Genomic DNA, 14333 nt, shown 5'->3' on the forward strand with positions numbered 1-14333 from the left:
CATTGTGAACCCGGTCACGCATCATTTCAACGGCACTGGTAACGAACAAGAACTGGTGCAGTTCTCACACAGTGCTGTAGCACTGGCAGTGTGCTACTGAAATACTGTTGGGAAGGTTGTCGTGGCAGAACCATCTCATTAGCCGTTACTTATCTCCGTACAAAAACATTCCCACAGTGTGTCACCACACCACATTCCCCGAGGGATCAGTTATAATCTTTAAAGCTGTGATAACCAGCAGTCCCTCTCGACATATGAAAGGGAGACAGTCACAGTGTGCTGAGGGGCTCTTTGTCAGGACAGGTTTAAGTCGCATAGCTGACGATGCACTCTGACCATGGGAATGCGCTGTGCTGGCAAAGCTGTGTTCTTTCTCAGCGCGAGTGAGCATGTTTCCTCTTGAGCACCAGATTCTCTTAAAGAATAGGCTTTTCATCAGGAAATGAATCCAACTTCAAAGGTTGGCTTTCATGGAGTCATTCAGTGTGAAAACGGGCCCATCGGCCCAACTTGCACACACCTACCAGCATGTCCAATTTACACTGGTCCCACCAGCCTGCATTTGGCCCATATCTCTCTAAACCTGTCCTATCCATGTACCTGTCTAAATGTTTCTTAAACATTGCGATAGAACCTGCCTCAACTGCGTCCTGCGGCATAGAAACATAGAAAGTAGGTGCAGGAGTAGGCCATTCGGCCCTTCGAGCCTGCACCGCCATTCAATATGATCGTAGCTGATCATCCAACTCAGTATCCCGTACCTGCCTTCTCTCCATACCCCCTGATCCCTTTAGCCACAAGGGCCACATCTAACTCCCTCATAAATATAGCCAATGAACTGGCCTCAACTACCTTCTGTGGCAGAGAATTCCACAGATTCATCACTCTGTGTGAAAAAAAACGTTCTCATCTCGGTCCTAAAAGACTTCCCCCTTATCCTTAAACTGTGACCCCTTGTTCTGGACTTCCCCAACATCGGGAACAATCTTCCTGCATCTAGCCTGTCCAACCCCTTAAGAATTTTGTACGTTTCTATAAGATCCCCCCTCAATCTTCTAAATTCCAGCGAGTACAAGCCGAGTCTATCCAGTCTTTCTTCATATGAAAGTCCTGCCATCCTAGGAATCAATCTGGTGAACCTTCTCTGTACTCCCTCTATGGCAAGAATGTCTTTCCTCAGATTAGGGGACCAAAACTGTACGCAATACTCCAGGTGTGGTCTCACCAATGCCCTGTACAACTCGTCCGTTCTATATACACCAACCATCCTTTGTGTGAAAGAATTACCCCTCAAGTTTCTATTTCAGTTTAGTTAAGGTTAGAGATACAGCGCGGAGACAGGCTCTTTGGCCCACCGGGTCCGCACTGACCACCGATCCTCGCACATTAACACGATCCTACACACACTAGAGACATTTAAAAAAATCATTTTTACACCAAGCCAATTAACCTACAAACCTGTACATCTTTGGAGTGTGGAGGAAACCGAAGATCTCGGCGGCGCAGTGGTAGAGTTGCTGCCTTCCAACGCCGGATTCGCGGGTTCGATCCCGACTACGGGTGCTGTCTGTACGGAGTTTGTACGTTCTCCCTGCGATCGCGTGGGTTTTCTCCGAGGTCTTCGGTTTCCTCCCCACAGGATAGTGTTAATGTTTGGGGATTGCTGGTTGGCGCGGACCCATCTGCCCTCATTTGGCCCATATCCCTCTCAACCTTTCCTGTCCATGTACCTGTCCAAGTGTCTTTTATATGGTGTTATTGTATCTGCCTCAACTACCTCCTCTGGCATCACATTCCACATACCCTTCACCCTCTGTGTGAAAAAGTTGCCTCTTAGGTTTCTATTAAATCTTCCTCCTCTCACCTCCAACCTGTCCTTTTTATCCATAAACTATCTTATGTCCTCTGGTTCTTGATTCTCCTACTCTGGGCAAAAGACTGCACAACTACACGAGCTATTCCCCTCTTGATCTTAAAACATCTCTGGAAGATTACCCCTCATCTGCCTGCACTCCGAGGAATAAAGACCTATCCTGCCCAACCTATCCCCAAAGCTCAGGCCCTCAGTATCCTGGCAGCATCATTATATTGTCTGCTCTCTTTCCAGCTTCACAACGTGTTTCCTATACCAAGGAGACCAAAACTGAACACAATTCTCCAAATGCGGCCTCACCAACGTCTTGTACAATTGTATCATATCACCCCAGCTTCTATTCTCAATACCCTGACTTATGAAGGCCAATGTGCTGAAAGCCTACTTGCCACTCGTCCCTTGCTACCCAAACCACCCCAACCCCGGGCACTTTCCCCTGCAACCGCACGAGATGCAACACCTGTCCCTTTACCTCCCCCTCAACTCCATCCAAGTACCCAAACAGTCTTTCCAGGTGAGACAAAGGTTCACCTGCACCTCCTCCAACCTCATCTATTGCATCCGCTGCTCTAGATGTCAACTTATTTACATCGGCGAAACCAAGCGCAGGCTCGGCGATCGCTTCGCTGAACACCTGCGCTCGGTCCGCATTGACCAAACTGATCTCCCGGTGGCCGAGCACTTCAACTCCCCCTCCCATTCCCAGTCTGACCTTTCTGTCATGGGCCTCCTCCAGTGCCATAGTGAGACCCATCGAACTTCTCCAACTTTAGTTAGTTCCTCTGTCCCTCCCTTCCCCATCTCCTTCCCAGATCTCCCTCTATCTTCCTGTCTCCACCTATATCCTTCCTTTGTCCCGCCCCCCTGACATCAGTCTGAGGAAGGGTCTCGACCCGAAACGTCACCCATTCCTTCTCTCCCTAGATGCTGCCTGACCTGCTGAGTTACTCCAGCATTTTGTGAATAAATACCTTCGATTTGTACCAGCATCTGCAGTTATTTTCTTATAGCCTTCTTGCCACGCTATCTTACCTGTAATTTCACTTCCAAAGAACTATGCATCTGTACTAACGGGGCCCACTGCTCTACAACAAACTCCCAGACCCCTGCCGTTCACTATGAAGATCCCGCCCTGGTTTGACTTCCCAAAATGCAACACCTCACACTTATCTGCATTCAACTCCATTGGCCATAATCTTTGATAACCATCTTTGCTATCGGCAATGCCAACTGCTTTAGTGTCATCAACAAATTTACTAATCCTGCCTTCCACATTCTCATCAAAATCGTTGATGTAAAACCACAGAGAGCAATGGGCCCAGCACTGATTCCTGAAGCACATCATTCACGGGACTCCAGTCAGAAAAACAGCTTTCCACCATCACAATAGACAATAGGTGCAGGAGGAGGCCATTCGGCCCTTCGAGCCAGCACTGCCATTCAATGTGATCATGGCTGATCATTCTCAATCAGTACCCTGTTCCTGCCTTCTCCCCATACCCCCTGACTCCGCTATCCTTAAGAGCCTTCTGCTTCCTTCCATGAAGCCAATTTTCTATCCAGTGGACTAGCTCCGACTGAATCCCATGCAACCTAACCTTCCAGAGCAGCCGACCATGCAGAAACGTATCAAATGCCTTGCCTTGCTCCAATCCATATAAACAACATCTACAGCTCTGGCCTCATCAACCTTTTTGGTTACACCTTCAAAAATCTCAATCATACTCCCGAGACACGATCACCCAAGAGACCGCAAAACCATGCTGACGATCTCTAATCAGCCCCTGTCTAGCTAAATGCATATATATTTTCTATATCTTATTCCTCAGAATATCTTATCCCTCAGGGCGGCACGGTGGCGCAGCGGTAGAGTTGCTGCCTTACAGCGAATGCAGCGCCGGAGACCCGGGTTCGATCCCGACTACGAGTGCTGTCTGTACGGAGTTTGTACGTTCTCCCCATGACCTGTGTGGGTTTTCTCCGAGATCTCCGTTTTCCTCTCACACTCCAATGACGTACAGGTTTCTAGGTTAATTGGCTTGGTAAATGTAAAAATTGTCCCTGGTGGGTGGATGATAGTGTTAACGTGCGGGGATCGCTGGTCGGCGCGGACCCGGTGGGCTGAAGGGCCTGTTTCCGCATTTTATCTCTAAACTAAAACCAGAAATGAACACAATAGTCTATATTCAGCCTCACCAGCGTCTGACTTTACTGCAACATGACCACCCAACTTCTCTGCTCATGTTTCTATACTCAACTACTGCACTCATACATCTATACTTATGGTTTTCCTCACGGTAAAAACAGAGGAGAAATACTCATGGAGGATCTTACCCATCTCTTGCAGTTTCACACAAGAAATGACCAAGATCATTTAATTTAGGAATCATTGTTCCAGACCTCTTGTGGCGTCTTTCCAATGGCAATATGTTATGCACCATGTAAATGGTTTGAAAATAAGCAGAGTTCTCATTTTATATTTGCTTAGATGTTTATAAAAGTACACAACTGTCATGTGAATCAGAAAGAGAAAAAAAATGGTATCTTCAGTAGAAGAGAGGGCAAGAGGGAGAGAGGAAAATGCCATGGATGTGTGCTCAGAAGCACTGTGATACTAAGTTACCGACAGAACTCTTTCACACAAACGTTAGTGAGTGTATGGAACGAGCTGCCAGAGGAAGTAGCTGAAGTAGTCTTGCCACTGAAGGCTGTGGAGGCCAAGTCAATGGATATTTTTAAGGCAGAGATAGATATATTCTTGATTAGTACGGGTGTCAGGGGTTATGGGGAGAAGGCAGGAGAATGGGGTTAAGAGGGAAAGATAGATCAGCTGTGATTGAATGGCGGAGTAAACTTGATGGACCAAATGGCCTAATTCTGCTCCTATCACTTATGACCTTATCAGGCAGAAACAATTAGACAGGTACATGGAGAAGAAAGGTTTGGAGGGATAAGGGCCAAGCGCAGGCAGGTGGGACTAGTGTAGAAGGGACATGTTGGTCGGTGTGGACAAGTTGGGCCGAAGGGCCTGTTTCCCCACTGTATGTATATACACACACACACTGAACTTTTATTTCTCGTTTATTATATTGTTTACAGTGTATTATGTTTACATATTCTGTTGTGCTGCTGCACGTAAGAATTTCATTGTTCTATCTGGGACATATGGCAATAAAACACTGTACCCAAATTAGCAGTACCCAAATTTAAAGCCGACCTCAGTGGATACTGTTTGTACAAATCCCTTCCAGCAAAGAGGTAACAATTTAAAGTAAGACTCAGTACATTTTCATTTTTTCACCATCACCATCATTTATTCAGTACCGTCAGTTTTTTTTTCATTAAAAAAGTTAAAAAATACTCATACAAAAGATAAAATCCCCTTTTGAAAGATATTTAAGATAAATAAACACCAATATACAAAAGATTCCTTAAGGTGCCCCATCATTGCGAAGAAAAATAATTAAGATTTAGTTATTAAATACATTTACAACATCTGTAGTTTCACATCATTACAGTACAACCCAGAAACCAACAGAGAATAATATATGAAAGTGCCTTATCAATCATTGAGAGTTTCCTTATTAGTGCTTTAGAAGATTACACAAACCGTTCTGCATGTGTTTAGTATTAGTACCTGGATAAATCCTAGGGAGTTTCACAGAAACAAATCTTTCTCTTTCTCCGTGCAGTCAGGAAGGGTCAGCCGGTAAGATGTGAATGCACAAAGAACCATTTTGCTTCCTGCCATCAGTGGAGGAACGCCCTGCCCAGCGAGTCTCCTGGAACAACGGCCGGTCTGCTCAAAGACCCACGTCCTCCACGTTCGGCCTAAGCCGTCAGAGGATTGGCTTCAGCGAGGTTATGGGGAGTCTTTCGACGGCACATACACACCGTTATCCCGATCACCACCACTACGGCCAGCAGGAATCCCAGCCCTATCAAAGCGTACGCACCGATGCCGATATCTAGATGGGGGGAGAGAGAGGGGTACAGGTGTCAGAGGTTGTGGGGAGAAGGCAGGAGAATGGGGTTAGGGGGGAGAGACAGATCAGCCATGATTGAATGGCGGGGTAGACTTGATGGGCCGAACGGCCTAATTCTACTCCTATCCCTGATGACCTTATGAAAATAATCCATACGATAACTGAGAGAGAAGGAAGTGAACTGTGAACTCTGGCAACTACAACAAAATACAGGAGAAACACGCAATGAATCCATTTATAATTGAATAGTGGGAATGGCATTTCAGGTTCTAACAAAAGGATTTTTTGGTTTAGTTCAGAGAGACAGCGCGGAAACAGGCCCTTCGGCCCACCGAGTCCGCGCTGGCCTGCGATCCCCCCCCGTACACTAACACTATCCTACACACTGGGGACAGTTTACAATTTTTCCCGAAGCCAATTAGCCTGCAAACCTGTATGTCTTTGGAGTGCGGGAGGAGACCGGAGCACCCGGAGAAAACCCACGCAGTCATAGGGAAAGTGTGCAAACTCCGTACAGACAGCAGCCGAGGGCAGGATCAAACCCGGGTCTCTGTTGGTGTATGGCAGCAACTCTACCGCTGCACCACTGTGCTTCCCTATTGACCATAATATTAACTTTCATGAATCCTGGCCTCCCAGTAATCTGGCTTTCATTAAGTAAATGGAGATACCCTTTCACAAAATTAACCCGGTGAATGCTGGTTTTGTATTTAGATATATGCACAGGAGTCACTTTGGCATTGATATATTCATTGGTTATTAGTCTAGGGTCTGAGGTTTATTAGTACTGCAACCACCATGCTACAGCCACTCTCACTACTGAAGCAGAGTTTCTATTTACCAAAGATTCTTCAGCACTACAAACAGTGAAAGGCCTGGATAGACTGGATGTGGAGAGGATGTTTTCACTGGCGGGAGAGTCTAGGACCAGAGGTCACAGCCTCAGAATTCAAGGAGGTTCCTTTAGGAAGGAGATGGAGAGGAATTTATTTACTCAGAGGGTGGTGAATATGTGGAATTAATAGACAATAGGTGCAGGAGTAGGCCATTCGGCCCTTCGAGCCAGCACCGCCATTCAATGTCTGATCATGGCTGATCATTCTCAATCAGTACCCCGTTCCTGCCTTCTCCCCATACCCCCTGACTCCGCTATCCTTAAGAGCTCTATCGAGCTCTCACTTGAATGCATTCGGAGAATTGGCCTCCACTGCCTTCTGAGGCAGAGAATTCCACAGATTCACAACCTCTCTGACTGACTTCTTGATTAGTACAGGTGTCAAGGGTGATGGGGAGAAGGCAGGAGAATGGGGTTAGGAGGGAGAGATAGGTCAGCCACGATTGAATGGCGGAGTAGACTCGATGGGCCGAATGGCCTAATTCTGCTCCTATCACTTATGACCCAATGGCCATCTCTCAATGCCCTGATTACTACCACCTAGATTAATGAAATCAGAGGGTACTTGGCAATGAAGCGGTCTAAAAGCTGCTGTGTGGGGTGGGAGAAACTCCTAGGAAACCACACAGGGTAACAGGAGCTCCCGGTGAGCCACGGCCATCAACAGTAGGCCTGCATCGCCTGTCACGGGGGTCGAGATTGACCTCCGCTAAACTGAATAATCTGTCATGCTGAAGGAGATTATATATTTGTTTAAACCTATTATTTTTTCCCGTCATGTGCCATGCTGATTCCAGCTAATACAAAGCAGGTGAATGGGATTGTGAAAATCTAAAAGCTGCTGTGAAGAGATTTTGATTTCCCCTGTAGGTCAAAGGGGGACCTCACAGAGTCAGAGTCAGAAGAAGGGTCTCGGCCCAAAGTTCCTTTCTACACTTCAAAAGTACTTAATTGGCCACAAAGACAATGTTTAACAGCACCTTTTCAGGGGAAATTTGTATTGCAAGTGCAATCATTATTTCATTACGCAGAAAAGACGGTTTTCTGACTAAAGACAATCTCAATGAGAAACATACCTTCAAAAGGAGAATTCCCTTCAGAGGATGAGCATTTGGACGCACTTTCTTGGCCATACTTAAAAGGTGATATGATATGGGGTTGAATGGAGAAACAGTAATTAACGCCAGAGTCAGCATCCATTAACACCACTTGCTCTTTTGTAATATTAGTTTTCTGTTAAAGAAAGAAATATTATTTATGAGTACATACTTCCTCATCCATTTTCCAATATATTGGAATTTATCCATTATCATTCATTTTCCAACATGTTGGAATTTATCCATTATCATCCATTTTCCAACATGTTGGAATTTATCCATTATCATTCATTTTCCAATATATTGGAATTTATCCATTATCATCAATTTTCCAATATATTGGAATATATGCATTATCATCCATTTTCCAACATATTGGAATAGATGCATTATCATCCATTTTCCAATATATTTTTCCAATATATTGTTAATGGGATTGAATACGAGTCAAATATGGGCAAATGGGACCATATAAATGGAATAATTTACACGTAACGTGAATGATGGTTTACTTTTTTATTTGCAGTAACTTGTCAGACAAGGACCACATTTTTGTGCCTTCCTCTCCCCTGACTCTCCGTCTGAAGAAGGGTCTCGACCTGAAACGACACCCATTCCTTCTATCCAGAGATGCTGCCCGTCCCGCTGAGTTACTCCAGCATTTTGTGTCTATCTTCTAGTCAATCAAGATACTGCTTTACAGATGCAAAGCATGCAGCATTTTATATCATTTTTTCATAGCATAAATGCACGTTTGGTCATGTTCACTTGTTTATAAAGTTAACTATTGTGATCCAGCATTCTTAGTTTAGTTTAGTTTAGAGATGCAGCGCGGAAACAGACCCTTTGGCCCAGAGTCCGCACCGACCAGCGATTCCCGCACACTAACACTATCCTACACACACCGGGGACAATTTACACTTATACTAAGCCAATTAATCTACAAACCTGTACGTCTTTGGAGTGTGGGAGGAAACCAAAACCAAAGATCTCGGAGAAATCGCACGCGGCCACGGGGAGAACGTAGAAACTCCTTACAGACAGCACCATTAGTCGGGATCGAACCCGGGTCTCTGGCGCTGCAAGCGCTGTAAGGCAGCAACTCTACCGCTGAGCCTCCGCGGCCACCCATTCTGTAATTTCCCCCTCAAAAACATGTCCCTATCACCAAAAGGTCGAGTTAACCGGACATGTTAAGCCTAGCGCAGAATGGAAATTTCACTAGAGAAAAGTTTGATTCCCACAGAATGAAGTGCTGCCCGTGTTCATGGCAATATGGAAGAACAGTGAGGCTGCCTGTAGAGTATTGTGTTCAGTTCTGGGCACCATATTATAGGAATGATGTTGTCAAGCAGGAAAAGGTACAAAGAAGATTTACGAGGATGTTGCCAGGATTCAAGGGTGTGAGCTATAGGGAGAGGTTGAGTAGGCTGGGTCTCTATTCCTTGGAGCGCAGGAGGATGACGGGATAATATCTCACAAAGGTGTATAAAATCATGAGAGGAACAGATCGTGTAGATGGACAGTCTCTTGCCCAGAGGAGAACTGAGGACCAGAGGACATAGATTTAAGGTGAATGAGAAAAACTTGAATCGGAATCTAAGGGGTAATTTTTTCACACAAATGGTGGTGGGTGTCTGGAACAAGCTGCCAGAGGAGGTAGTTGAGGCTGGGACTATCGTGACTTTTAAGAAACAGTTACATGGTTAGGACAGGTTTGGAGGGATATGGGCCAAACGCAGGCAGGCGGGACTAGTGTAGCTGGGACATGTCGGCTGGTGTGGGTAAGTTAGGCTGAAGGTCCCGTTTCCACGCTATGACTCTAACAGTACAGTTCTCTCCACAATTCCCACCCTAGCTTTAGCTCGACATCTATGCCAGCATGCTCGAGTTGGGCTGAAGGGCCTGTTTCCATGATGTATGACTCTTACGACCTGAAACCTTTACCCTGTCTTTCTCTCAGAATCCACGCTGCCTGGCCTGTTAAGGATTCCCAGCATCTGCAGTAATTTCTGGCCATTTTAAATAATGATGCCACTATTTGGTCCTCGATCTATCGGTGGAGTATTTTCCAAATCTTTACCTTGCCACTTGTGCGATCCTTCCAATAAAACACTTTGTACTCGAGCTCAGACCCATAGATATCCCGTAGTGTTTTTCGAGTGTGATTTGAAAATCGGATGTATGTGAATGGATCGTCTATTTTCAGTTGAATTTTCGTAGCACTCTTCCGAGTGACTTTGAAGGCCGCTTGCCCGATCTTGGCTAGAGTACAAACAGAAGCCAATGTTTTAAATAGAAACAAGGCGAGAATACTCTTTTATTGGTTTTATAATGTGTCCTAAAATAATATCGCATATTTGCACACGATTATACATTTAAACAATACTGATATCAGTGTCACACACTGATTTTTTTTCCCTTTCCTCTTCGGTAGACACTTCACTGAAACTCTCAAACCTTGTGTTTTCCACCATCAATGGCTTAACTGCACACACTTAAACCTCCACACTGGCTTCAAGTCCAACATTCAAATGTATAAACTTTGAAGAAAAAGCCCCCAGAGATCCTAATTTCCAGGCAATATTGTCCTATTATTATTAGAGTAGGGGGTTTCGAGATACAGCGTGGAAACAGGCCCTCTGGTCCACCAAGACCACTGGCCATCGGTCACCCGTTCACACTAGTTCCATATTATCCCACTTTCACACCTACTCCCTGCACACTAGGAGCAATTTGCAGAGGCCAATCAAGTTTACAGCGGTACAAAGCTGCACGTTTTTGGGATGTGGGAGGAAAGCAGAGCACCTGTGCAGGTGACAGGGAGAAAGCCCACAGGGTCACATGCAGAACCTGCAAACTCCACACACACACAGCACCCGAGGTCAGGATCGAACCCGGGTCTCTGGCGAGTTCTACCAGCCGCACCACCATGCGCCCTCATTGGATAAGAAGCAATTCTTCTTTATAGACAATAGGTGCAGGAGGAGGCCATTCGGCCCTTCGAGCCAGCACCGCCATTCAATGTGATCACGGCTGATCATTCTCAATCAGTACCCCGTTCCTGCCTTCTCCCCATAACCCCTGACTCCGCTATCCTTAAGAGCTCTATCTAGCTCTCTCTTGAATGCATTCAGAGAATTGGCCTCCACTGCCTTCTGAGGCAGAGAATTCCACACATTCGATATGTAAAATTGCCAGCTGTTAACTTTCTTTGGTCATTCCTTTCTGCAGGAGTTTAGAAAACAGAACAATTGATCATTCAGTCACCCAAGCACGTTCAACCATTCAATGGCCAGTCGGGGCATCAGCTGCAAAGTGGACAACTTTCCTCCAAGTTTAGTCACCTCTTCTATTTCCTAATGTGGATCTGGTCAAACGTTGTTCCCATAATTCTACTTTCACAGTGCAATGTGAATGCAGGTGATGGCTGACATTGTTGAAGGACTCATGATGAGAGAGTTTAAAAGTGCTGCAGTAACTCAGCGGGTCAGGCAGCGTCTCTGGACAACCCGGAAAGGTGACATTTAGCGTTGTGACCCTTCGCCTGACTGATTGTGTGTGGGGGGGGGGGGGGAAGGGGGGAGGGGGGTAGTAGAAAACTGGAAGGGACGAGAGGCAGGACAAACATGGCAGGTAAAAGGTGGACACGGGTGAGGGATGGTTGGAACAAAGGCTGGAGTTAAAAGCAGAAGGTGTGAGACAGGGTTGAAGAGTAGCGAATTGTGAAGCCGGAGGAAGGAATGGCAGGTGGAGGGGGAAGTGGAAAAAATGATCGGGTGGGAGAGATAGGTGGGGCACAGGCGAGGGGACGAGGGGGAGAAAGGTGGGGGTGGGGCTGTGGGGGAGGAAGAAAAAAGTGTATGACACTGATATCAGTATTGTTTGCTGTAACATTAGTTTAGTTTATTGTCACGTGTGCTGGAGGTACAATGAAAAGCTTATGTTGCGCGGTAACCAGCCAGCGGAAAGCCAATACACGTGCAGGAAGGAAATGCTAGTTTAAACCGAAGGTAGACACAAAATGCTGGAGTAACTCAGCGGGACAGGCAGCATCTCTGGAGGGAAGGAATGGGTGACGTTTCAGCTTGAGGCCCTTCTTCAGACTGCAAGACGATACATGATTTCAATCGAGCCATCCAGGGTGAACAGATACAGGATAATAGACAATAGACAATAGGTGCAGGAGGAGGCCATTCGGCCCTTCGAGCCAGCACCGCCATTCAATGTGATCATGGCTGATCATTCTCAATCAGTACCCCGTTCCTGCCTTCTCCCCATACCCCCTGACTCAGCTATCCTTAAGAGCTCTATCTAGCTCTCTCTTGAATGCATTCAGAGACTTGGCCTCCACTGCCTTCTGAGGCAGAGAATTCCACAGATTCACAACTCTCTGACTGAAAAGGTTTTTCCTCATCTCAGTTCTAAATGTCCTACCCCTTATTCTTAAACTGTGGCCCCTTGTTCTGGACTCCCCCATCATTGGGAACATGTTTCCTGCCTCTAACGTGTCCAACCCCTTAATAATCTTATACGTTTCGATAAGATTTGCTCTCATCCTTCTAAATTCCAGTGTATACAAGCCTGGTCGCTCCAGTCTTTCAACATATGACAGTCCCGCCATTCCGGGAATTAACCTAGTAAACCTATGCTGCACGCCCTCAATAGCAAGAATATCCTTCCTCAAATTTGGAGACCAAAACTGCACACAGTACTCCAGGTGCGGTCTCACAGCTCTATAAAGGGAATAATGTGAATGACGTTTAGTGCAAGACAAAGCCAGTAGGGGGTTGTTAAAGGTTACCTAAAATTGGGGAATTCCCTGTTCTAGTGAGAGAGCTCCCCACACTCCAGGATTGTTGACAACACTTACTGTCCTGTAGGAGCTGGATTGGAGGTGATTTGGCGATGAGGGGGTCTTCGTTCTCCTCTGTGTCTCCGGCACGGTAGCTCTGTATCTCTGCAGTGTAGGTGTCAGTCACATTCTGCATCAGGCTGGTCAGGTCACAGCTTGTTGACTCTCTCTCGGTGCATTCAGGCTTTTTCTTCCAGTTGGATTTAATGCTGCAAATAAAATCGTCCACTCAATATTACAAAGAAAATAAGCATTCGGTTCCCACCTCAAACAGAATTTAACGTGGGGTTTATTGTTCAAAGTAAACACCTCCCTCGTTTAAGGGGAGAGCATTAGAGCAAACAGTCCACAACAGCATCTCATATTTCGCCTGGGCAGTTTGCAGCCCAGTGGTATGAACATCGACTTCTCCCACTTTAGATAGTTCCTCTGTCCCTCTCTTCCCCTCCTCCTTCCCAGATCTCCCTCTATCTTCCTGTCTCCACCTATAACCTTCCTTTGCCCCGCCCCCCTGACATCAGTCTGAAGAAGGGTCTCGACCCGAAACGTCACCCATTCCTTCTCTCCTGAGATGCTGCCTGACCTGCTGAGTTACTCCAGCATTTTGTGAATAAATACCTTCGATTTGTACTAGCGTCTGCAGTTATTTTCTTATATTAAACAGTCCACAGGGATCAGTTTAGTTTAGTTTGGTTTAGAGATACAGCCCTCGAGTCCAATACCGCATCAAGTTCATGAGCAAGTGGCTGTGGGTTGAAGCTGAGACAGGCAAACTGCTTATGGGGGGGCATGGAGAGAAGTGGAAACAATTAGGGTGATTCAGCGCGATGTCTACACCTTCTCACATCAAATCAATCGCGATCAGGATTAACCAGCTGATCGGGAAGGCTGGCTCTGTCCTGGGGCCGGAGTTGGATTCACGGGAGGTGGTCTTGGAGGGGAGGATGCTCCTCAAACTGCGGACAATACGGCTCACCCCCTCCATGACACACTGGTCAACCCGAGGAGCACCTTCAGCAACAGACTGGTTCCACCAAGATGCAGCACAGAACGCCACAGGAGATCCTTCTTCCCTGTGGCTATCAAACTGTACAACCCCCCCCACCCCCTTCTGTCGTGGGGTAGACTGACTCCCCTCCCCCACTCCCAAATCTTTGCACATCCCCAATCCTTTCCACTCATCACTTTAATTTCATGTTTCATGTATCTTGTGTTTTATGACTGTCGGCAGATCAATTTCCCTCCTGGGATAAATGACGTTCTATCGTATCGTATCGCATAGTCTTTCCCGTTGGGATGGGTAACAGTGGGTACACGGATAGACTGTTGCTAGCACTGAACTTGGGCCTTTTTCCCCCAGACCCTTGCTGGGGAGGGAATGTCCTGGCATGTCTGAGGTAATGAATTGCAGAAATAAGCATAACAGGAAGAGATCATTTTTGTTACCGGATCCCTGTGGGTGACAACAAACCTCGAAATGAAACAATCAGAACACGGTAGCGCAGCGGTAGAGTTGCTGCTTTACAGCGAATGCAGCGCCGGAGACTCAGGTTCGATCCTGACTACGGGTGCTGCACTGTAAGGAGTTTGTACGTTCTCCCCGTGACCTGCGTGGGTTTTCTCCGAG

The 14333-nt window shown here is 46.4% G+C and overlaps 1 protein-coding gene across 1 annotated transcript in view; it reads right to left on the bottom strand.

Moving 5' to 3' along the window:
• Positions 1 to 4980: 4980 nt before the first annotated feature.
• f3a (coagulation factor III, tissue factor a) overlaps positions 4981 to 14333 on the bottom strand; it is a 30008-nt gene continuing 20655 nt past the window's right edge. The window contains exons 3-6 of the mRNA XM_078407909.1: positions 12725 to 12915; positions 9935 to 10116; positions 7831 to 7987; positions 4981 to 5841 (exon numbers count right to left, since the gene is read on the bottom strand). Coding sequence (XP_078264035.1) covers positions 5705 to 5841; positions 7831 to 7987; positions 9935 to 10116; positions 12725 to 12915 — 667 coding nt within the window. The 3' untranslated portion in view covers positions 4981 to 5704. The remainder of the gene's footprint in view (positions 5842 to 7830; positions 7988 to 9934; positions 10117 to 12724; positions 12916 to 14333) is intronic.

Source organism: Rhinoraja longicauda, chromosome 11 (assembly GCF_053455715.1).
Source record: "Rhinoraja longicauda isolate Sanriku21f chromosome 11, sRhiLon1.1, whole genome shotgun sequence".
NCBI lineage: Eukaryota > Metazoa > Chordata > Chondrichthyes > Rajiformes > Arhynchobatidae > Rhinoraja > Rhinoraja longicauda.